The 25,840-nt window shown below is 43.6% G+C and overlaps 1 protein-coding gene across 2 annotated transcripts in view; it reads left to right on the plus strand.

The window, feature by feature from the left end:
- The window catches only part of MGLL (monoglyceride lipase), a 67,472-nt gene that overhangs the window by 12,315 nt on the left and 29,317 nt on the right, over window positions 1–25,840 (plus strand). For both annotated transcript variants that reach the window (XM_009321035.1, XM_009321034.1), the window contains exon 3: window positions 9,476–9,582. In XM_009321035.1, the coding sequence (XP_009319310.1) occupies window positions 9,476–9,582 (107 nt within the window). The remainder of the gene's footprint in view (window positions 1–9,475; window positions 9,583–25,840) is intronic.

Raw genomic sequence — 25,840 nt, forward strand, 5'->3', positions numbered from 1 at the left:
GACCCCCTTGTGCCAGGTGTGCACTTTTCAGCTTCTTCCCTGCACAGGTGCTAAAGTGATGAGCTGAATTCTTCCTTTAATAACTTTTTCAATATTGCTTCTCATGAGTTGTCTGTACCATCCACTCCCTGAAATAACAGCTTGAGGCTGGAGGTGATTAGAGCCATGGCTAAAAACATGGACAATCCCATTTTTAAGAACCATTGGTTTTGTGGGGAGACTGACCATGAAGAACCCCTGGTGAGCCCAGGTTCAGACCACTAGTGATGTCCAGCTCCTGCGTGAAAAATACCTTGTGAAAAAAGTGAAGTCAGAAAAAGTCTGCAGACTTGTCTTAGAGGACTTTAGGAAACACTGCTTAACATTTAGATGTAGTGTTCTCTGCACCACTTTATGATTTGTCCCAAACTATAAGCGCTTCTTAGGAAACATTTGAAAATAACGAAGCAAGCAAGCATGTTACTAAGGACTTAAAAGTCACCAAGTACTTGTGTGGACCTAGCCAGAGGGATGGCTTTACTAACTAAAGTAATTTCCATCATTTTAAACTTACAGAAGCTCAACTAGAACTCCTCACCTTGATACAGGGATACTGCTGTCTAATTCCGTCTTCTGTGCTATGCAGAAAGGCAGGATTAAATGGTCAAAATGGGGCTAAGATGCCATGTAGGGAGCACTCTTGCATGGCTTGAGCTGATCGCTTAATCTAGCACGCCTTGTTCCTTTCTAGGAAGTCTGCTTGGTCTTTTAGGGTTGAGTTGGGTTTGTCAAGCTATGAACTTACAGCAGCAATAAGTAGTGGCTTGTCACTGGAACAGGTACCGGTGCTCTGAATGTGCCGAGGCTGCAAGTGAACTCAGTAAGAAGGAACTGTTTTTGCACAGCTACTTTGAAACAGAGACATACTTTTATATAAAAAACCCTTCTTTGTTCAGTGAACAGGTTTAGTCCTGAACTAGTGAGTAGTGCTGAGTTTAGGCAGTAGTGACTGTGCAGAAGAAAGCTTCTGGCCCTTTAATTGCAGCTTTCTCATGATTTGAAAGGACAGTCCGTCTAATTACACAAGCCTTTCTTTTTCCAAGGCTTTGGCTCACCAGGCAGTGTCTGGATTTTGATTTCAAGGAGAAACTGCTACACAACTGGCTAAATGGTAACTTTTGTCCCCTTGGAAATCATTAGAGTTACAGTGCCAGTCTGTGAAAGAGGAGGGGGAGGTCTGTGGAAACTGTTCTTGCTCTTACTCCCTGTTTGTTGGTTCTCCATTGAGAATCGTGGTCCTTCTGCGGTGGCTTTGCTTCCAAGTGAAAATTAATTTTTAATAAAATTAACAAGAAGTATGTTATTTTTCCTGATTTCCAAGGGGATCTATGCCAGAAACACTTTTGCTTCTTTGAATATTCTTCCTCCACACCTTAAAGCTAATCTAAAAATTTTGGGTGTGATTTCAGATCAACTTGAATTTTGCAGCTGATGTCTTCTATTGAAATAATGCTTTGCACAGTTTTCTGAGAAAGACACTGACTGTTCTGTGCATTCATCCTTGCAGCTCCCCTTGGGAGATACGACCTCCATTTTATCTCTCCTGCAGCCCTTGTACCGAGGAAGGGCTGAAGCAGAGGGAAGTACAGAACCGGGATGTCCGATTCCAGCCTTACTCCCAGCCAGGTCTGGGGGCAGTTCCGCCCAGGCTCCCCCCAGGTCATCCCTTCCTCCGTCCTGTGTGTGTGAGCAATGCCTACACCTTGCCTCTTTGGAAATACAAGTCGTAATTCTTCTTTCAAGGATTCCTGTGCTCTGTAGAAGGGCAGCAGCAAGAGGAAAGCACAGCTCCAAACCCTGAGCTGCCCCTGTCTCCCAGAGTGCTTGTCTGCCTTGCAGATTCAGAGCAACAGGTCTGGCAGTCAGTTCTGCCGAGGAAAATCCCATCTCTGGTATCAAAGTGGAGGAGTGTCTCCCCGAGGCAGTCTGTGTAACCCTAGAATCTCTTCAGTTTTATCCAAGAAAGGGGTGGGAAGATCTGGCCCGTGAATTTTAAGCTACAGACCTCGCATTTCACCTCTGATCTCAGCCTTGTGTCCCCTAAAATACTACTTCAAAGCTTCCTTGAAACAAAATGCAGCTGGTCTCAAATGTTAACTTTGCTGAGATTTGTCTAGAGCTATGCAGTTGCCAGGTTCCAATAATTCCTTCCCTCCACTCCCACCTGAAGTTTCCTTCCTCTCTTTTCCCTATATTAGACCACGCATGAGTTATTCTCGGTGAGGGCTTGCTTTTCAGAGAGCTACAATAAATCAGCATAAGCTGTTTCTCCACATTGTTTTGTGCTGGCTCTAGCTAGATCCTGTTGAACCTTTTGTTTTGAAATACATCTGTACTACCCAGTTCTGTCTCTGCCCCATTGATTTATGGTGTCTACGCTTTCTGGTGGGTGTTGTTGAATAACCTACCCATGTTACTCCTCCTGGAGGTCATGGCAGTTCTCAGATGTCCTCCTAACTCTATGCTGATGAGAGATTGTTGTGATTTTGAGATGTATGATGAGACCAGGCTTGCAGATGTTACAAGAGAGTTGCTCATGGAAGCAAGCACAGATTTTAAGACTGAGCCCTAAGTCTCTATCATGTTAGGCGGTAGGATGCTGCCCAAACTAACAGCAGCCCCTTTGGTCAGGCTTGAATGGGAACTTCCAAGCCTGAGTAAATGTGGGAAGAAAGTAGGAAGCAGAGTTTGCTGGAGGGGTTTATTTTTTAATTGCCAGTTTAGGATCTGGACAGGAATGAAGCTACTGATTCTGGTAGACGAGACCAAACCACATCAAACACAAATGTGCAGAATTCGAAATCCCAACAAGCCCTATAAAATCAAGCAGAAATTATGTAGTGTAAGCATAGCGCACAATCCTTTGGCATATTCTGTGGTGCTCAAAGGTTTTTCACAGGCTAAACTACTACAGTCTTTAACTACTACTTACCTCAGTCTATCTGGAAGAGGTGAGTTCCTCCAGATTCGGCACTCTGTGAGATATCCATGCTGATGCTACACAGTCTGTGATATTGAGATAAGGTTGACAGAGACTCCACTCCAGGCTATTGCTACTCTGACTTGCTTTTTCTTCTGAGCTGGGAAAAGTAGCCGTAGAACTCCTAGTTTAACATAACATTGTTCAACTTCAATGATAGCTGAAAAAAGAGGTGGCTACCCAGATTATGGACCTACATGGCAAAGCTGAGCATATATGGGCCCGTAGAGCAGAGGCTAAGAATGCATTTCTCAAAAAAACTGAGCAAAAGAGCAAGCAAAGCTCCTTGAAACATGGCTTGGAATTGGGAGCAAAGTCATTGCCTCTTGTGCCTTCAGAGGGACATAACTCTGCATGTTTCCTAGAGACGGAAAGATGGCATGAAGGGACACACCTAACTCCACCATAAGTTTTCCTGTCTAACTGGAGTCACCAGGCTGAATTCTTGGCTAACTGCATAGGTCACAAACACGCACAACATGAGAGGAATTTCCATAACTATTTGTAATCCCTGCGCACGGCCCAAGTTTTGTCAGGGTTGCTTTGGGACACAAATCACCTCAGGAAAAAAAGTGCAAAAGCTGACTCAAAAAGCAGATACAGAGACATCCCTCTTCCAAACTTAAGGTCTTACACCCAAAGCAAGAGGCTTAAGAGCCCTCCAGAGAAAAGGTCACCAACGTCTGTTTCAGTGAACAAAACAATTCATTCTTCATTACATGTTCTTGGAAATGATTAGCTGGAAATTTAAAAAAAAAAGGTAATCTTTAACCAAATACTAAGGGTAGAAAATTGGAATGACAGTTAAAGCTTGACAAAGTTACAAGCTGCTTAATGCATAATCTTATTATGTGAAAGATAACTAATCTTCATAATCAGCGAGGACCACTAACCCAGCTAACACAAGAATGCATACCTTTAATTGATTTTCCATTATAATATACTTTGGAAGCAAAATACACATACATGACGTTACATTCTTAACAAGTTAAAAAGGTTTGTGACCAACTATCCAGTTGCTTGTCCAAAAATGCCACCAGTGAAATGATTTTGATAAATAAAGGTTAATTGTTCACTGTGGTTCTAAGATTCAGGCTACCGCCAGCTACAAAGGAACTGATAAATCAGCTCAAACAACACAACAAAATGTAATACTTAATTTCAGTAAGCCAGTCATTTTTCTGGCAGCCTAGCTAACTCGGAGCTTTCCTGTTGGTTTTTAAAAATTACTTTAGGAATTTAGTGTCAAGTATTCAAAACTGCTCAAGTCAGATGTTCTTTGTTAGAGTTGATCTGGTTCTGGTAACAACATACATAATACCAAATGAAAAGCATAGCTGCCTTACATAGAATAACATGGTATTAGCTTAAGTTGCAAGGGCTTGATTCAGGAAATCACTTCCGTGTGTGATTAAATCAGTACTTATTCAGGACAGCATTTATAAATCCTTTTTTAACTTTTATCTTGTACTTTGTAAGTCCTACTGACTTTCATGAGTTGAAGAAAGTTTCCTGAGATTGAGCAAGTACTTAAATATTGTTCTGAAGAGGGATGCTTTTGAATGGGGTGGAAAAGATTGCATTTTTCGTATATGCAGTCATAGGAAGCTTGTCTTCAGCTCTTTGGTCTAGTCCCAGTGTTTCGGGTTATTTTCTGGCAATAAAAGAGCATGCACGGGGTCCCACAGAAGTGCCTCTGTCCCCAGAGGACACAAAACGTTAAAATCATACCATCCCGCTCACAACCTTCCTTGTCTAGTTCAGTTTCAACATGATTTTTGTTGAAAATAAAGCAAGAACATGGGTCTTATGCCCAGCAGGACCCAAGTCCTGAGTTGTGTTTCTGGCCTGCCAGATTTCATAGCACAGCAGCTTTCTGAGTGTTGTTTCAAGGTATGTTTTTTCTAATGACAGAGCCCTGATTTAAGAGGGCTCTTGCTCATTTGCATAAACCTGGTGCTGCAATTTATTTTCCCTGCAATTCTTCTCCTGCAATTGATTGTGGAATTGCATCTCTAAACAATTGTACTGGCACGGCAGAGGAGGCAGAGGTGGCAACACGTGCCCAGCAATAAAGGAGGTGGGAACCTCTAAAACTGGTTCTGCTCTTGCACCTAAAGCTGAAGTCCTGCCCTGCAAAGCTGCTCCCCACACAAGAAGTGAACTATCAGAGGATGTGAAGTTACAGTGAGAAATATGGAAGGGTTGCAAACAGCTAAAGCTTAGACCAGTTGGTGACCTCTCCGAGAGGCAGGACAGAAAGACAATGTGTTCGTATGGGTTGTGCACACCAACTTTGCGTGGCAGCCCGGCCTCTGCCACTCCCAACCTCCCTGATTCAGGAAGGGATGTTTGCACGTGCCTTGTACCAACGGCGTGTGCGGCATCGCTCTGTATTGCTTACTTAGCAAGCTGCAACTGCGACACAGGAGGGACTGGTACCAGTCATGGGTGACCAGCACAGTGGAGATGTGGGAGCAGGGACTGGTAAATGGTATACACCATCACCTCCTAATGGGAGATAAGTAAACACAGCCAGTAGTTGATTTGAACAGTAAAGACAAATACTGTCCTGCCCCCTTGTTGTAATAAGTAACTGCATCTGTTTGCCAAGCTGCGCAGTACCAGGAGGCAGAAACCTGCAGTGGGGAGGGAGGAAGAGGAAGTGAAGGCTATGGGAAGGGCAGGGGCCTGTGAAAACTGTCTGTTGCTTTTGCAAACAGCAGTCAATGAACTGGTTTCCTTTAATAGCCATTGTTGTTGCACTAGTTAGGTGAGAGCAAGCATATGGATGCTTACTTATGCTACAGCTCACACCTTGGCTTTGTGTGGAGACACACCTGCAGAGTGTGGGGAAATCATGCTGTTGTGTGATTAGGTGCTTTCTTGAGCAGATGCCAAAACAATGCCATTTTGAGATGTCCAGCAATTACAGTTCCACTAGCCAAAGCCAGCTGAAGCATCCAAAGATACATCAGGTTTCCCAGCCTGCGGTTAGCGAGACTGGAGTTAGCATGGGTTCAGGCACAGGTCAGTCTCCACCAGAAAGCTTTGCAGGCTGTGCACAATGTTTTCCACCTGACATATGCACGTTTCTAAGGATTTCACCAGCGCTACTGCAAGAGCTGGAGGTGAAGAAATTTCTCCCCAGGATCAATTTGATACATGGCCAATACGCAAACCTTGTTTAAACAAAACTTCCATTGAGGTCGCACACAGAGGCACTGCAGCCCTACAAAATCTCAAAGCCTGCAAGGGTTTCTGTGTTAATTTTAAGCGACTCTGTGGAAAGCAGTCTCTGATATTCTGTTATGTCAGCCATTGAGGTAGGAAAGAGCAGGCTGCGATTTGAGGGCAGGGGTATCTGCAAAAATGTTTACATACAGTAAAGAACTGCTGTCAGTCAATCTAATCACTCGCTGTATTTTCATGCCAGCTTGCTAGTGAAAATGTGTTGCACCATGTTTTTGTTATACTGCCTTCAGGTATTATTTGCCAATTCTAAACTTATTTTGTAATGGAAAATGGGAGATTAGATGAAAGAGCCAAATCCTTCAATCCTTGCTCAGATGATTCTCATACTAATTCCAATTTTTCAAGCTGTTGTGTTTAGTTTATGGCCCCTGTGCTTAGACCCAAAAGCTGGAGCTAAAGAGCTATGTAGAAGTGACCTAGTTTTTAGTCAGTAAAGCCACTCTCACTTTTTATCAAACAACAAAACGAGCTGCTTCTGTTTCGACATAACAATTTGGAAATTTTACTCCTTGTTTATGACTATTGATAGGACAAAACTTTCAAAAGTATCTAAGTCTTCTCAACAGCTACTGCCATTAGGGCTCTTAAGGCACAAATAGTCTCAGGAATTTTATTCAGTATTTTGCAGACAAATAATAACCCAGGACTCTTCCCCGTGGTGTCCAAAGGCTGAGTTCTGCAACGCCCGGCAATTGTTGTGCTAGATGAGAGGAGAGGTTGCAGGAATACCGTGCCTCTCTGAAGCATTGGTTTTGTTTTTTTTTTCTCACTGATTTCACAGAAGATGAGGGGGCTGAGCATCTAGCAGCATGCTGTCAGGCAAAGTCGTGGTGCTGCATCAATGTGAATGAAAGCAAAATTAGGGCTTTGCTGTCAGGGGGATGAAATAATGGCAAGAATTTCCTAGCAGAGATCTCTTTGCCAGCTTCCCATTAGGTTTCATTCACTTGATGCATTTCAGTGCATACATTCAAATAATATTTCTTTGAGAAATGAAGGGCTGTATTCCGTCAGCCAAGTTGGACCTTAATGCTGTGCCTAGTCAGCAGAAAAAAAGGTAGGTCCTCCGAAGAGTAACCGAGGGCTTAAGTAAGACACTGAGCAGGGAAGCTGTCAAGAGCCAGGTAGTAGGAGGTATATGGCAGAGAGACTTAGCCTGGCTGAGTCTGTTGGATATCAAGGTGACAGGTACACAGGAATTTTCTCTCACATTTCGTTAGTTTTTGCATTGGAGTCCTGTGCCCGCCGTGCCCCTGCTTGCTGTACCGCAGAGTCCAGAGCATGTGGGTTAACAGCCTGGCTTTGCTTCACCCCCAGCCCCAGTGCTGCATTTCTGAACATTTGGCAGATCTGACAGCCCCAGACTTGGGGGCTGTGATGTGTGGTCTCTTTGGGTGACCCAGGATCAGGACTGAGATATCAGACCATTACGCGTAGGTGGAGGCAGAAGCATTTGGATGGTGCCTCCAATTTTCAGGGGCACGTATAGAATAATGAGTTGCTATTGCAGCACTGGCTGCAGTGTCTCTGCTGAGCTGCCTGTGTCTGGGAGGGGTGGGACACGTAACGCCATGATGCCTCTGCTGCAGAAAGTTAATATTCTCCGCTGTGCAAAGAGCAGTCTCTCCATTTCTTCAGTATTTGGAGCTATAATAATAGACCCTGCACTCTGAAAATTGGACTGTCTGGCAAGTGCATTGATAACTTGACAAATGTATTGACTGGGAAAGATGACAAAGGAAGAAATGAGTGCTCCACACTAATCGTTTTGAAACCTTCAGTGATACTAAAGAACATTTGTAAGGCCCAGCAAGTGAAATATGCTACACGACCTAACCTCACCCTTGCTAATTAGTATTAGACAGATACCAGAGCATCTTTGCATTGCTGCTTTTGTGTTTGCTCTGTGCTCCGTAAAATCCTTCTGGTTTCGATGGATGCTCTTTCAAGTTGTCTAGCATGAGCAAATACTTTGAAGCAGGTGCTAATCAAAGAGCAAGAGCAGGACTTTCTACATCATGCAACATCTTTTTTAAGTTTAAATATATTAAGATCAAAGCTGTTTATTGCAGTGAATACACTGTCTAAAAATGTATTCAAAACCTCAATCAAAATAAAGTTGAGGAATTCACTAGCTGTAAACTGCTGTCATTATTTTATGTTGTCAGTTCATTTAGTATTTCACTGTTAATGTACTGAAAATGTCTAACTTGTAGCCTTCAAACTGTTTTGTGGTTGCTGATGTTGCAATGACAGATGGTACTTTTAAATGAACAAGTTATGTTTATGTTGCTAAAGCTGGATTTTAAATAGTCACCTGTCGAATTCAGCAAAAATTCTGTAATTTCATTGCTACTTCTGCTGTAGTTCTGGACTAATTCTATGCAAACTTTGCCCAGGAAAAACACTGGGAAGGTTCATTCAATTTCAGCCACTCTCACTTGATGCCATTCCAGTAAAAGTAAAACATAATTGGTAAAACTGGAATCTTTGAAGATAAGTATTTGCATGTCATTAAAAAGAAGTGTCTATTAGACTGATGTTTTTTATGATCCCTGCCTGTAGTCATACGGCGGCTATGTAAGAGTCACTTTAATCACCAATGTGAAGCAACTGTTTTGGGGCAGAAACTGGAATGGTAAAATTACCAGAATTGGGGGCAAAAGATAAAATTCCAAACTCCAATCAGCATTCGGGACGCTGCTTGAGATCCATTCTTTAGCTGAAATTTCATCTCTAAGAGTGCTCTGTAGCATCAGACAGTGTTGTAAGGTATGAAGTTAAGGACGATATTTGTATTTGAAATCATGGGGAATATCAACCCTAAATGAAATCAATGGCAACACTTCCACTGTAGGAGCAGTGTAGACGCCTCAAGCCCAAGATGTAGTTATCCAGCTGAAGGATTGGTGCTGATGCCCATCTGTATCTTCAACTTGCAGCAGACCATGGTGGCAGACAAAGGCTGACATCCATGTGGTCTGTCCTGCTGACCCCTGGAGAAGACCAGGTCCATGGCAGATCAGGATGGCAATTGGTTCTCCTCTGTTAAAACCCACCTCAGACATTATATACTTGCCTTGTATTTGCTGATGTCTGAAATGCTGTTGCTAAATTGAACATGCTGTTTTTACTTGCAGCTCTGAAGCCTTTGTGGGTTGATTGCCAAGTTAATGATTTATACCTTAATGCTCCATTTAGGGCCCTCGTGTTTATCGCTCATGGCGCTGGGGAACACTGCGGCCGCTATGATGACTTGGCCCAGAGGCTGACAGGACTTAACTTGTTTGTTTTTGCCCATGACCATGGTGAGTAGCCTAAAACAGTACTTGATTTACAGCAGCTCAGGACTTTACTGAAGCAAATGCCATTAAAGCTACTCAGCAGTGAGAGAAGAGTTAATAAAATATTTACACTTCAGCATAAATGAGAAGGGGATCATCTGTTGCTTTGTAACAATCTGCATATTGAATCTGTAAAAAAGCTATCCCGGTTCCTTGAGTTTTCCTCAGCCTTGTCATTGATATTACTGCCGGTGCTATTTTAACTTCTGTCTAATGGATTATTTCTCTCTCACCTATCTCTTGGGGGGTGAGGAGTTATTATCCACTGTGGAAGTGGGACTAGGAGCCATTTCTGTTGGATTCATGCTCGTTTTCCTAAATGATCCCAGAGGGGAGGCTGAGATGACAGCACAGCTTTCATACACCAATACAACTAGACAGCTGCACCCATGGGTGCGCTGGGACATGGACAGGCATGGAGACATCACAGACCTTTCTCTGGACACATCTCCACAGTCCAGCAGAGACTCTGGAGCTGGCTGTACACACCTCAGCTCTGATGAGAAAGCAGCTTGAGGGCATGGAAGTCTGTGATAACAGAGCAACACCACTTCAGCCCTCAGCCAGTAGGTCTGGGCAGTGCTGCGCCATGTAGGCTTACTGTCCCAGCCTCTTCTGGCTTGAAGATCTCTGCTCTGTGCTCCATTCTGTGATACAGATATGCTGGGTATCACCAGATCTCCCGCAGCACATGAACTGGGACATCCCGATAACATATTTGGACCATTTATCCTGGTTCTTTGATAGCCTCCTGTCACACCTGACTCCTGCAACTTCATGACTTCCTTATGCTTGGAAGTCTTTGCTTTGTTTTTGTCATTGCAGATCGCTGCCTCCCTGCAAGAGTCACTCTAGATACTAGCAAAATGAATCAATGGGATTAATGATGGCAGTGAACAAAAGGCAAGGCCAAATTCTGAGCTGACAGGTTGAAACGGGATGAGTCTCAGTTAGTGTAAATCTGATCTCCTTCTGGCAGATCCTCCCCTGACATCGGGGAAGTACACTGCAATACATTGGAAAGTATACTGCAATTCACTTGGCTGAAGCTGAGACTCAAACCTGCCCCTAGATCTCCTCAAAGACAGGACTGCTTAATTTGAGTTTGAAGGTCCTGAATGCGGTAGAAATTAGAGCATGTGAGACATTGCACCATTTAGTCTGTGAGAGAAAACATAAAACTGTACTGAATCCAGGTGACCAAGGCTTCCCCTCACACTTGCTCTCATGACTCCCTTTCAATCACAGCACTGCACTTATGTGCAAAAATTAACCCTATGTTTTCCCTGAAAAAGAGAACACCTAGTCCTCAGGACAGCTTGCAAGGAAAGTAAATTAAAAACGTGATTTTTCTGGGTAATCGATCACATGCCATATTCAGGGCTGGCTTTACAAAGACAGTTGACCCGTGCAGATGTATCGTTGCTGACCATGTGAGTCTCTTTCTCCCTATATAGGCACAATATTTCTAAGTGTTGATTCATTCATTTCAATATACTTCCTTCTGAGCTGGACGTAGGCTAGCAGGAGTCTGCAGTAATCCCAGTAGAAAGTGTCTCCGTTCCTCTTTGTTTATCTGTGTGGCATAAAGTTCATGAGAAAGGCGATGGAACAGGCCATGTGCTGTCCACTCTGCAGCTGCTGTCAGCAGACCACAGACAATATATACAAAAAGTTACTGAACTCTGGGACACACAAGCAATTTGTTCAGAGCCACCGTGGGCCCGCGGTTGCTCGCTGTGCATGCTTAACGTCATGCCTTAGTTCCTCATTCCCTTAAAACTCGACAAAAGGTTTAAGAAGTAGAGTTAAAATAAAAATATTTGAAGCAACAAACGTAGAAGAAATGATAAAACATTGTATTTATCGCATGGATTTGATATGGAGAATGCCTCTTCTGTTAATGGAGAAGGTCTTTGGGGTGAAAGTTCCTGTCAGGCATTTTTTGTGCTGTATAAAGAGACAGTTATCTGCTCTCTTTTTCCTTGAATATATTTTTGACTAGAGAAACATAAATATTGGATGGGGTTTTTTTTTCTGTAGACTGACGTTGCTGGATTAATTCATTCACTTCAATTAATAAAAATCTGGTTGCTCAAGCCAGTTAACGACTTCATTCTCCCTGTCAAACCTACAGTTTTCTTTGTAAATGCAGTTTGTTTTTAAATCATCAGTAATGGGGAGAGGGTAAAGAGGAACCCGAAAGCAGAACAATGGAAACACAGTTGTGTTACACAAAGAGCTAATTTAACTGAACCTAGATTCACTGTAAGTTAGAAAGACAACTAACATATTTTAGGCTCTGTAAAATAATCTTTGCACCTAAAGAGGTAAGCGGTGAGGATAAACTTTGATGGAATACAGGTTACAGCCTGAGCTGGATGCCAGCAAGAGCTAAAGGCCATAAACACCTCCATTGCCAAATTTGCTCAGATCAGACTGAGCTTTCCTCCACCATTTTATCTATTCCAAATCATTTCACCAGTGTGTTCCCCCTTTGCGTCCTGTCCTTTGGATATCTTTGGGTACTATTGATTATTCAATTGTGTTAGCATAATAATTGCTTTCTATTCCCCATCTCTTACAGTGGCTCTTAGTCTTATGAGCTTGGCATAGAATTGCTGACCTGGACATTTATTCTGGTTCTGGTATTCTCAGGGATAAAATTCCCAATATAGGCGCATTATCCGTGAGATTATTAATGCAGTTCCACAGCATGGCTAGCATGATTTCCCAAATGAGTTGGGAAGTTACTAGGGCTGTAGTATGCATGACTTGACTGATTCATATTGTGTCCATCCTTCAGTCAAAACAAGGAAAAATAATTTCCATTTATATTGCTGAGTCTGTAGGAGCTTAGGCACTGGGTCTAAATCTCGCCAAAGGCTGCTCTGCACCACTGTTTCCTGTTAGGCGAGGCTTCAGCAAAAAGGTTGGCATTTCACAGAGTAACAGTATTCACCCAAATTTGTGTCTTAGTATTGCCCCATGTAAGGTATCACTGGCTCAGTTCTCTTAGTATGTCAGGATTCATGCGTTTACTCTTCAGGGTATTTCATAGAATCCCAAGACGTCTGGACCTCATAGATATGTATTAGAAGTTTTCCATGGTGGTGGTGAAAATTTAATTCCAGAAGATCTCTTAACCCTACCTTACACCTTATATTGTTAAATTGCTTTGTTTTATATCAATCCCATGAAAGAGGAAAATGGTATTTCTTTGTAATACAACATTTTTTTCTGCGGTCTCTTAAATGGTGTTTTTAATAGGCATGTAACCGTTTCCCATGATTTCTGGGTTTACTTGCTGTGTAGCTTCATGAAGGCAGAGTTAAGGCTGCTGGGATGACCTTGCTATACGTTTCTGCAAGCTTTAGGTATTTTGAAATGACATCTCACTTTTTCAATTTCCTTTCTATATTACTTTTATTATGGCAACATTCTGATGACAGAAAAAAGAGGCAGACAAACATATTAGGTTATTGGCAATCAATTTAGGAAAGCCCTCTTAGAAGGAATACCTGTGGGAGATTCATCAAACTGGAGTGATACTGTAATTCTTCAGTCAGATGCAGGCAGATTGCAGCTCCGTTAGTTATAATGCAGTATTTTTAGGGATCTGTAAAGCTGAGAGCCAAGGAAAATGAGAATAAAGGATACTGAATGTGGCTTTGTTTTCTCACACCAAGCATTTTAAGTTGGTAAAGCACATGATGTTCCAGCTATCCTCATCTCTCTTCCTATAACATCTCATTTGCTGAGATCTTACTCTCTATGGTTGCATTACACGGCCGGAGCCCAGAACAACCACAATTTCACCTTCAAAAGTACATGTCAACTAATAGCAGTTACAAAAGATGCAAGGGCCACAAAAATGTATTTACTTCTCTCTTAGACTTTTTAACAGTAGTGGCACTGGCCCTCTTTTTCACTTGGACTTGCTGGTGCTTCTTACCATTAAAGTGGCTGTCTTATGTGAAGATGAGGAAAGTGAAATACTTAGCCTTAACCTGTCAGCAGTTCCCAGCCCTTAGATTTGCTTGAGGACAGCCCCTCCAACCTCCCTCTCTCTCCAGATGGAATAAAACCTCTAGCTGTCCTGGTACATGGGGACCTCTGACTGTTTGACCTTCTTTGAAGCTGTTGAATTTCCCACTCTCGAGTTGTGTGTAACATCAGATCAAAGCAAAGGGAAAGGTTGCAGCTTTAACACCTTATTCATATTCCTTAGATGTTTCTAACTGAAGTTCAGCTTTCTTTTTCATCCTCGCTGCTACTTTGTGTGTGGTGAGCATTTCTGATGGGTTAGCAGGTCCCTCTGACACCTACTGCTGCTTGTGCTCCCCATTAATTTTCTCACTGTTTTCTCTATTTAACAAAGCACTTATTTCTAAAAAGTAGAAAATAGCTGGAGTGGAGACTTTTAAATGCATCAAATATTAGCTGGTTTTGTTTTGTTTTTTTTCCAAGTGATTGCTATGTTGTTCTTGCAACTGTAAAAAGACCATTTTGTTGATGAGAACAGAAGGCTTTTATTTATTCATAGCACTGGGAAGGATTGATCTACACAGAAAGGTTAAAAAGGACTAAACATGGTGAAACTGGGAGGGGGGGAAATGACTAAGAAGTATGTCAGCATTAATAAGAGCAAGAATTAGGGTAGCACTGGGAGCGAGAAGTAACAGCTCGTGCACACCAGTGCGAGGGAATGTTCCTGGAGAGCAGCGCTCCCTGATGATGTGATCAGGCAGGCTTCAGGGCGATCTCCAGGGATGGAGTCAGGAAAGCCTTGGCAAGCGCTCTTCGGAGCTGGTTTGCTCGCAGACCAGCACAACTGTTCCTTGGTGACTGTTAGCGAGGCTGGGTGTGGGCCCGCTCACCCATAGCAATCTGTTCGCTTTCTGCTTCCTCAGACTGAATCTACCTCGCTAGAGCAGGAAAAGTTTAAACTGCTTTTCTGCAGAGTCATAGGAAAGAATGGCACTCATTGTTTGCATTTCCTTTGACAGGAGGCTTGCAATGGGTTGCAGGCATTTTTATTTATTTTTTTCCAGAGAAGGGCTCCTGGCCTTCAGCATAATATGTGAACATTGCTGGGAAATAAAATCTTCCATATGCACTGCCGGAAATAACCACAGGTAGGGACGCACTTGCAGGAGTGAAAAATGACTGTTCTCCCCATGAATCCTGTTCTCTTTCATGCCCCCGCAGCAGGAAGAAGCTCACACAGAACTGGGATTTGCTTGCACACGAAGTTGCACTACCTGAACCATACCAGCAGCCGTGCTCTCAGCAGTTGGACGGCTACTGACACGCTCATCCTTAGACAAGTGCTCTCCTTGGCTAGGAAAGGGAATATAGCACTAGCTGGGTACCTGTATTAGTGCATCCTCTTTTGGGCTTTTTCTGAAGTGATGAAAGTTGTTCCCCCAGGAGAAATTCATAGTGCTGCCCAGCCCCATGCAGGTCCTGAACCTACTGCGTGCTATAGGCAGAGCTCCCATAGTAGGGTAGCGTGGCTGGCAGGCAGTGAGGTCTGCAGTCGTGCAAAACCACGGTGTTTCCCACACACAAGTGTCATGGAGGGGTGGAAAATGCTGTTACAGTTCGGACTGGAGTGGTGGCTGCAAGGGCAGGAGGAGAGTCAGAGCCCAGCTGTCAGGTTGAGTTGCCCTCTCTCCCTATGCATTTCCCCTGCATAAAACCCCGCTCTTCAAGAGTTGGGAAAGCGCTTTCTTTCAGTATTTTTACTAACGGTTCCAATCTGAAGGCTCTGAGCCCATTCATGTTTGTCTGATAAGGACTGCTGTGGGGGCATTTGCCGCTGATAGTTCGTTAGGATTGTCGAGCAAAGAAGGAGGAAGTTCTTCAGAGCTTCAGATTAAACTTTGCAAGTACATTCCCTATGGGAAAATTAGCCCTTTTATTCTTCAAATTTTCTCAACTTGTCTGTCTTTCAGTCTCTTATGATAATTCATTTGGAGCAGAGGGAGAGCTGCTAAGGGGTGATTAATCTGTCCCACCATGATCCAAGTGTATGGACATAAATCTTTGTGCATATAGCTCTGAAAACTGCTAGATTGAAAGCTCATGACAGAGCAAAAACTACAGGCATATAAGGGGACACATTTATGATTCTTTGACCCTTGATCCATGTTAAGCGTCACATGGACCCACGAGCCCTGTCTGGAATTCATCCATTTTCCCCTTTTAGCCTGGGGGAAGATTGGGTCGTAAACACAGCTGCGACGTCAAAAGCAGGCAGTGATGTCTGCTGCATGGCGTGCGGGCAGAAGGGGAAGCTGAGGGGATATACCAGAGAAGAGTCATGCTGGTCTGCCCCACCTCTCATGTTCTCTCTTGTAAGCAGCCGCTACAGGTTCCTCTTAGCAGGGGGATCCCGGAGGAGAGGGCTCTTTGGCCTGGCTGGCAGAGCACTGCCAGTGCCATTTTATCCCTGTTTTGACTCTGTATTTGGTACGGTGCCAAGCCAGCCTAGCTCTCCCTAGCCTTTCCTTCTCCAGATGTTGAACGAAGGTAGCAGTCAGGCTTATCTGTCTTCCAGGGCAGCGGTGAGGAATGCTCAGCATGTGTGTGGCACGCAGGAGGTGAAACCACAGAGCATAATTACAGGGTGAGAGTTCAGATACTGCAGTACACCATGTAATTCTTTAGGCAGTGAGAAAAATAAGAACCTGGAGCAAAGTCCTCCTATAAAACAAATAGCTACTGAGCAAACTTAGTTCTGCCACCCTTTTCTAACTCTGTTTAGGTTGTGGGGATTCTCATGTAAAGTGGGGCTACAGCGTGTGCTTCACCCAACACAGATGTGAATTCTGAACTTGAAGACCAAAAAGCAAGATTAACTTGAGATGAACTGGGAGGCCAGCCTGCTCACCACTGCTGAGCTCCAGCCAAAGTGAAACCAGTCGCTTCTCACCTCCAGCTCTTCTGGAGTGACGACTGGTCTTGTAGCACTGGATCTCAGAGCAGCACTGACAGCTGGCTAAGGAAAACAGGTCATTCAGTTTGAGCCTTTTTCATACCGCTAAAAGATGCAACTTTCCCCATGCATTGGACAAGCTCTTGAACACACTCTATAGTGTATTTTCTCTTGCTTTCTCCAGATTGCTGCATGGAGTCGGGCTCTGTTGGTGGTCATGAGATAGTACCTGCAGAGGGGCCACAGCTCACGTAGGAAGAAGTGGTCTGGATACACCTCCTATGACACAATGATGCTGAAATGTATAATTGTATCAGAATACAGTGCAGCCCGGGGTAGTATCCTGTGGCACAACAGGCAATTGCGAGTACTTTGAGATGGGCTTTATTAAACGGAGGTGTGCATGCTATTATTGTTATTTTTGAGAAGCTCATTACACACTTCTGCAGCCCAGTCTTGCTCTGGTGAAGCCATCTCAGCAGTGATTCTGTCACTTTAGCGCTCGCCCTTCGTTCACACTGGGACCGTACAGTCCCGAATCTCTGCCTGCACCACATGGCATCTTTCAGGGTAGTAAGCAGCGTTGCCGTTTGAGGAGAGCAACTACACAACAGCAAGAAAACACTAGGTGAATCATGAAAGCAAATAACCTACAGTGTCTCATGCTCTAGAGGAAGCCACAAGCTGGGACTTGGAAATCCAAGTGTGGCTTTTATTTTGTTTGTCTTGTGAAGGCAGATGAAACAACGCTGTGGAGCCAGGAAGCAGCTAGACCACAGCAAACTAAAAATAAAGAGACAGTGAGGCTGCACACAGCTGACGTATCTGACAGTGCACACGTAAGCCACAGTGGAGCGTTTTGCTTAAAATGTTTGGGTTAGGAAAGGGGCAGGGGATACTCAGAGGTGTTTCCCCTCCACACCACTCAGGGGATGAGACTTTCTTTGTTTCATGGACTTCCCAAGATTGATACTGGAGCCATGCTGATGTAAAAATGGGGAAAACATGGTCCTGCACCTATCTTTTAGGCAAGGGGTTTTGGAAATTGTGAGGACTGGATACACCTTTAGCACAGACACATAGAAGCAAGAGCACCTGAAATCAGACATGTAGTGTCAACTAATGTGCGCCATGAAAGCATGCCAAACCAAACCTGGGCTGCTCAAGGCAATCTGTTTGTTTATCTGACCAATTTTTTTTTTAAAGTCAGATTTAATTGTGGTGTAATCAGTGATATAAAATAGGCAGGTAAGTTCTGTGCTATAACCCAGAGCTGGAAGCAGGCATTGTTTGGATTGGGGGGGTGGAGGCAATGCAGATGCTCCTTCATCACTGCCCCATATGTGCCCATCACTAGATGATAATGTTGGACTGCAGTAAAGATTGCAAAAGAATGGTTATGGTTTCCTCAATTCCCCCAATTACTCTGCTCCTTCCAACTGCTCAGCCATTTCCTCACTGCTGTAGATCCACCCTATAACAATAGATTATTGAATAAACAACAACAACAACGTATCATCCAGTCGAACAGGATCTTTGGCTCAGGTCCTGGCTGAGCTGAGCTTGCTCTTGATGCAGCAGAGGTGTGGGTTCAGCTCTGAGTGAAGCAGAGCTGGGACACCCTATGCTCCGGCTTTGCCCCATCCACCTGGCACGAGCCGTTCTCTTTCCTCGCTCCATCAGGTGATGAGAAGAAGATGCTACAGAGCCATCTCCCCTGGCTTTGCTGCAAGCCCACTTTATGACAGAATCCTTTTTGGGGCACACTGGGGTCTGAGGAGCTGGCTTTTTACTCTGAAAGCAGCGGGCCATGTAATCTACCCTATTTCTCCTAATTATTCTCTGCTTACTAATGAGCAGAGGGAGAAATGTCAATGGGTCATTCCATGAGAGAGTACATCTTCTTAGCAGCTGCTTCTTGAACAAAGCCTCGCTGTTGGCCTTCACACAAGGAGGCGTGAGGCTGTAACAACGGGCCCTAGTGAGAGGGGACACAGCGATAGAAGGAACAGAGTGCTCCCTTTTGAGCACAACGACTTTGAGCATGGAGCTGTCGGCACTGGCCACCTTCCAGACAGTGCTCCTCAACCTGTCACTGTTAACAGTTAACAGACAGACGGCATGACAGAGGAAAGACATGTCATTAATTCAGGAAACTTAAAAGGCTTCCTTCTTCTCATGAGGGTTGAGTCCTTCTGGCTTCCCTTCTGTGATTCTGTCTCTCAGACGAGAGATACCCTCCATGACAAAGAGGAGTGGGCCACTAAATTTGTGTGGGGTGCCGATAATGTTGGGACTAAGTGATAGGAATTTTGGACAACTGGTCCTGATAATCAGGAATAAAACATCCTTTATTTGGACAAAGGGTTCACTTTGGTGAGTAAAGGAAACTAAAGAGGAAATAGCCTTGACTGAACTAAGTTAATTTCATTTTACAACCTGTTGTCTCAAAGATCTGTGCAATTGTCATCTGTACTCAGTCTTTACGTATATCAATCAATCCCCACATCAAGGGTCAAATTCTGCTTTCACAGCTGCTCAGGTGAATCCAGGACAACTCTGTCACCATGTCAGAAAGCAGGTTCAGGCATGTAACTTGTAACTGCATTTCCCATTAGTGAAGGAGGGTTGGCAACCTCGTGTAATGTTTTCAACAGCTTACTTGCTCTCCCATAACCAGCTTTGCTAGCTGTAGGAGTATGTCTGCATGCAAGATGGAAGGACAAGGACCAGATGGTTATTAAAGAGCTAAGGCTGAGAGAACAGATCATTTCATGTTGCTAGCTGTGTCTATTATCTGGCGCTATTGGACAGACACCAAACTTGCTTCAAACTTTGTTCCAGGGGTCATTTCCTTTGACATCCATGGCAGAACATTAGTTCACATCAGCAAGGACTTTGGCCTCAAGAAGTGTCAGAGGAATCTGTACTCTTTAATGGAAAAAATAATAAGTGGATGTTGCATATACCATCAGTGGACCTTTTTCATTAATGGCGTGGATGATGGGATGGAGAGCACTTTCAGCGAGTTTACAGGGGTACCAAATTGTGGAAAGTGAGCATATGCTGGAAGGCTGCAATTCACAGGGACCGTGACAGGCTGAAGAAACAGACTGGCAGGGACCTTATGAAGTTTTAACAAAGGCGCTTGTGAAGCTCTGCATCTGGGGTGGAGTAACCCCATTCAGCATTAAAGGTTGGGCACTGAATGAATAGAAAGCAGCTTTGCAGAAAAGGACCTGGGGATCCTTGCAGACAAGTCGAACATGGGTCAACAGTGTGACCTTGTGGTGAAGAAGGCCACCACATACTGGGCTGTATTGGAAAGATTATAGCCAGCAACTCAAGAGAAGTGATTATTCTCTTTCTTTCAGCATTTGCGAGACCACATCTGAAGCACTGGGTCCAATTTGCTCCCCAGTAAAAGGAAAACATTAACATACTGGAGCAAGGCCAGAGGAGGGCTGTCAAAACAATTAGAGTACTGGAGAACAAGATGTACGAGGAGAGGCTGATAAAACTGGGTTTATTTAGCCTTAGAAGAGAAGGCTAAGAGGAGATCTTATTGCTGCCTACAAGTCCCCAGTGGGAGGGTATGGAGACAGCAGAGCCAGACTCTTCTTGGAGGTGCACGGTGATGGGATGAGAGGGAACTGACACAAGTCACAGCATGAGAAATCGCAATTAGATACAAGGAAAAATGTTTTCACCGTGAGGGCAGTCGAATGCTGCAGCAGGACCCAGAGAGGTGGGGAAATATCTAGCCTTGGAGATATTTAAAGCTCAACTCAACAAGGCCCTGAACAACCTGATTGAATGGGAAACACTTTGAGTAGGGGCTTAAGCTAGATAATCTCCATATGTCCCTTCCAGCCTCTGTTATTCTTTATGAACTAAAGAGCATCCTAGCTGCTAGCATTTGGGATGTTGCTTCCAAAATTAAAGCAGGAGGTTTTGAAATGGGTGAAGAAATGACCCTCTTAAAAGCAGAATGTAATGGTATCTACAATTAGGAACAGCTTCATCTTCAGGAAGATGCTTTTTGATATCTTTGCACAACGAGAAAAAGGAAGTGTGGGTTTTTTCACCTTTACAGGGACAATTTTTCCATAGCAACAGCATTTTATTAATGTGACTAGCTTTCCTATTGTTTATTTGTCAGATGTGTCTGATTTGGAGGAGGTTGTTTCAGAAGCTAATTACTGATGATTCCTCACCTATAAATGTATCTTCATACAGATGTGGAGTTTGTCATCCTATTGAGTTACAAATGAGTGTTCCAAGTTACTGAACACCATTTGAAAAGTACAGGAGAAAATATATTTTGTGTATATAACTCCTGTTGGATTAAAACATAGTCTGGTTTCCTTCAACACCTTTTTAGATAGGTAACAGAAGTCAAAGGAGCACAGTCCATCTCAGGTTAGTGTCCAGTTCAGCACTAATCTGGAGGAACAGCCTTATTAAGGAGTGTGGTATTCAAAGAGAGCTCATATATGCACTGAACAAAGGCAAAGGACAGGCAGCTTTACAAAGAGAAGTAAAGCGTATAACCAGTCAATAAATGGCCTAAAACTGCCATTTCATCTTCATTTTTAATGCACTTTGTGCCCTACCTGCATTGGAAACCAGTGAATAAAATTGCTCTTGCTGAACTGAACAGCTACAGTATCGGGGGAAATTATGCACTAAAGCAAGCAAAACTTTTCAAAATTTTGAATGAGATAATTGATTTTCCTTACAACATAAGTAGCGGTCTGAAGTCATGGGAGGGCTCGCTTAAGCTCCATGCATTTGTGTGCTTTGATCAAAACTGGCAGTCTTATTCTACTTTTCACCAAATGTTGCTATTAACAGATGCCCTGGGCCTGCCCCAGGCAAACCTACTGCACTGTGTTTGTTAGTGCATTGTAAAATGCCATGAGCTGTTACAGGCTCTGAACCAACAATAGGTTCCTTGCAAGTGAGGTATCAGCCCCGCCCCAGCTTCACAGTCTTCAGTGGATGTCCCTTAACGGCCTGTCCTCCTGGATCAGGTTGAAGGTTGGGGCCGGAGTTACACTTGCCAAAATAAAGACGGAGAAGCAGCCCATATACTGCTTTTTATACTTTGTAATTCTAATGTTTGTTGTTTGATTGTTTATTTGCTCATTCATAAAATGTGGCTTGTTGTTATAGAGCTTGTAGGCCTGATTCCTCCATAAATAACTAGCCTTGTTGCTTCTCCTGGGAGTAGCTCTATTTGTTATAGACCATGAGCCCTTTTAAGGGACTCACAAGTCCTAAAACTAACAGACATCTTTCTTATTACCAAAGATGCAGAGACTTTTTTAAAAACCAAAATGTTCTCTAGCAGTGACTGCAAACAAGACATTGAATATTGCAGCAACAAGCCCCAGAAGCAAAATAGACTATGAACGAAGGGAAAATTCGTCCTTTTTTGATTCACATATTCAGATTCTTCCCTCTTTAATCAGTCTGAGTGTTGCAGAGAAACATATTTGGTTACAGTGTCTGTTTTTTTCAGTTAATCATGTTCCTCCTATTGCACATTCATTTTGAATGTGAAACAGGACATCTCTTTGTTTATTAAAACATACCCTTATTAGGAGCACAGACAGGAAGACACTCCCTGGGTTATCTAGTCTTTTGTTCCTGCAAATCGCTTCCCTCTGTCTTTTTCACAAGAGGCCAAAGCTCAGTTTTTAACCAAGTTTGGTTGCTAGCAAACACTGTTCCAGCTGGGCAGGCTGTTCCAGGCTCTTGCTCCTCTGACTCTTAGAAACTTCTCACTTTTTGTCCCAGTGTATTTCTGCCCACTTTAGGGCTATATATTTCAGTGCCAATGTTTTTCTCTTCTCCATCTATTAGTTACCCACAACATGTTAGTTAAGAGCATTTCTCTTTTGGTCTCACACCTTGTCTGCAGGGCTTGGCAGAGCATTAACATTAACTGATGTCTCTCACTTATGTACGACATAGCCCTTGGACCTTTGCTGGTTCTGCCTCTCCTTCCCCCTTTGAGGCGTCGGGCTGATCGCGTATGTGCCAGATGCCCACCCTCATCTTCGCCTCTTGCTCCTTCAGGGATGGTGCCAATGTGTGCACTCCCAGCTCAGCACTGCAGCTTCTCTTTAATTTCAGAATGCCTTTAATTTAAAACCATGTTTATAATGTGATTTTTATGTAGTTTGGGGGTTTATTTTTTAATTGCTTGAGCTCTATGTCTCTACACACAGAATACACGCTTGCACCCTCTGAAGGCGGTAGCTAAATGTCACTAACTTCAGTGGGGCCAGGATTTGACTCATAGGTTTTAAGGTTGTTTTTCTTATTTTAGTAAGAAGCTAACACGTCTTGGACTCTTATTTTAGAGAAGAACAGATCAATTTTGCTGATAAAGGGGTGTACAGGGAACTATGAGAATAATGGTTGGTGATTTGGGAAAATGATTTCAGAATTTTAAAAAATTAATCTTCATAATTGAAAGCCTCTGGCAGTGTGATCCTTTTCATTTCTGAGTCCGTTAGTAAAATAAAGCAGAACATCTGGTTAGCCTCTGGTTTGGTCTCCAACTCAGATGAGATTTTTCCAGCATCACAGTAGCATTCCTTTCAGCCTTGAGCATCTTCCTTCTTTATAACAACAAAATGAGGACTGCAGAAAGATCTCACAAAACCTAAGGCCAGCTGGAAGAAGTCTTACCTGAAGGTGTGTGTGGAGCCCACTGTGGAGCTTTCTGTGCAGTCTGGCGGCCAGGGAGCCAGTTGCAGTGGAGGTGTTCCAGTTTCGTAATGCACTAAGACATCGAATGAGAACTCATCAACCCATTTCTGTAAGCAACAGCCAGTCTTCAGATGATAACGTATCTTGGTCTGTGCCAGCTGTGGCCAAATTTTGGTGACCTGAACTAGAAAAGCTCTTTTTCTTGGTATTCCGAAGACTTCCCTGGATTTCACATAGCTTTAGGTCTGGCCTACGGTCTGTTATGTTTCAATAGAGCAGCAGTTTTAGTAGCCACGGATATCTCTTGCAGGTAGTCCCTCCCATTAATCATATGATCGATCCTGTATGAGTCAGATCAGGATGTGGCTCATTCTGTATTGCAGTAGTAGACTGTGCAAGAAGGTGTTTGGGAACCCCCACTTGGCTCTGCCACAGATTCGTCATGGATCTCAGGAAAAACACTTCACCTCACTATATCTCGGGTTACTCATGGCAAAATCCGAACGTGATACCAACCCACTTCCAGAGAGTTTGCAGACGAAAAGCCCTGAGCTCCAAGAATGTAAAACTGTTAATGTGAATGGCTCTTTACAGGCTGAGAGGAAGATTCAGCCAGTGAAGAGAGCAGCTTAGAATAAAATATCTCACCAATATTTAAAGGGATGAGGCAGAAAAATAACAAAGGTTAAGTTGCAACTGTGTAGCATTTTCTTATGTCCAAATGCTAAGCGTTTGCTTTCAGAACTGCTAAGGAATGGGGTTGTGGGTGAAAACAAACAATCATAGGTCAGATAATTACGTGCTGGTTGACTAGTTTGGTACTTACATGTCCTTTGACTGAATTTGTATTCAGGATTGCACCTGGAAACTTGACCACTTCACAAACAATGCAGAAAAGTTACTCTGTACCAGCTAAGCCTGTGCTTTACTCCACCATCTGTCAGTATTGTACCATGAGTGGAATAACCTGTTTTAACCACAAGGTGAGATTTCCTAGGGCATTAAAACTGATGCCATAGAGCCTATCCTGTGGCACTCGGGGGTTAATTTCCCTGAAGATACCATCTGCAGATTCAGTTCATGGGGAAAGCTGTTATACCCACAGCATCTCTAATGCTGGGATTTATTCAGGGCTTGGCAGTACTCTCCAATTTGAGAATCCTTGTTTAGCTTCAAAAATAAAATTTTTAAAAAAGTGCTGAATTGTAGATGGTACAAAGACTAGTGCTCTCAACCCCGGTCCCTTAAAATTGACGTTCTCCACACTGCATTTATTTTCTGGTTCTGAATTTATCAAAGACAAAGTGTGCTGGGACATCCTGGCAGTTTGTCTAATGCTAAGGAGTAGGCAGCCTGATCCGTAGTGGTGCCAAGTTCATGCTCAGTTCAGCAGAGGGCTGGGGGAAGGGAGAGGAGGCTGGGGGCTGTTCTGAACTGAGACTGCCTGATACGACCTGTTATTTTGACTACAGTCCGTGCCTTTTCATGAATGTTGGACCTATCCTGCCCAGATTTTGAAGAGAGCTTTCTCTGAGCTGCAAATACACCCTCGCTGATTGATTGCAAAGTAGCTTGCACACCCCAAAAGCAACATACAGGTCCGTAGACCTTCAACAGCTCAACACTTGTACCTGTGCGTTGTTTACTGAAGTGCAGACCTGCCAGCTAGTATTCATTGCCTACTGTCAGCCAGCCACGGCTTGAAATGAGTAATAGAGCACAGAAAGCAATAACCTGCCTGTTTGATCCTGGCTTGTTTGGTAAATATGTATGTAGTGAGGATTTCAGAGTTGCAGAGAGAAGAGTTACAGAGAAAAGGGTATCAAGTACTAAAAAGCAGCTGAAACAATAACTGAAATCAGTCTCTACCAAGAAAGGACAAGAGCTTTACTGCAGGACAAATTTAGTAGAGCTATTTACTGCCGTGCTACTTTCCCCATGACTTTCCCGTGCACCATCTAAATACCACCCAGCCATGAGCCAACTGGCAGCCGTGGGACTCTGGGCAGGGTTGTCCCACCCAGGGATGCTCCCTGCCAGACCTGCTTAATCAGAAGGATTTTTCCTTAATTTGCGTTGCTGGGAAAAGCAGGTCCCGCTCAGGTCTGGTAGGGTTTGAGTGAGCTATAGCTCTGTGCGGCTGTACCCTGTTAAAAAACAAACAAAAAAAGCCTACCCTTATTTCAAATAATCCACCTGCTGCTCACCCATTGAGCTTGTGCAAAGTGGGTATAAAAAGCTGTCAGCTCTGGAATAGTGGTATTTCCTTCCTGCCTTGTCAGGAACAGGGACAAATCCACTCTAATGAGGGTGGCACTGCCATGTGGCAATGCAAAGGAGCGAAGGAAAAAGCAAAAATCTCTTTAACTCTGTGGGAAAGCTCCCTTTGGACAGGTTGATTGAGAACTGGAAGCGCAGCCCGTGGGGAGAACTGACCCTGAATGCAGGAGTTTGGGAGCTCTGGTTTGCTAATGACCTTTTGGCAGATTAATTGGTAAAACACCTTGCCGGTGTCTTAGAACATGATTCCCACTTTTTAGAAGCATTATTACT

This window comes from Pygoscelis adeliae, unplaced genomic scaffold, assembly GCF_000699105.1.
Source record: "Pygoscelis adeliae isolate BGI_AS28 unplaced genomic scaffold, ASM69910v1 Scaffold453, whole genome shotgun sequence".
Taxonomy (NCBI): domain Eukaryota; kingdom Metazoa; phylum Chordata; class Aves; order Sphenisciformes; family Spheniscidae; genus Pygoscelis; species Pygoscelis adeliae.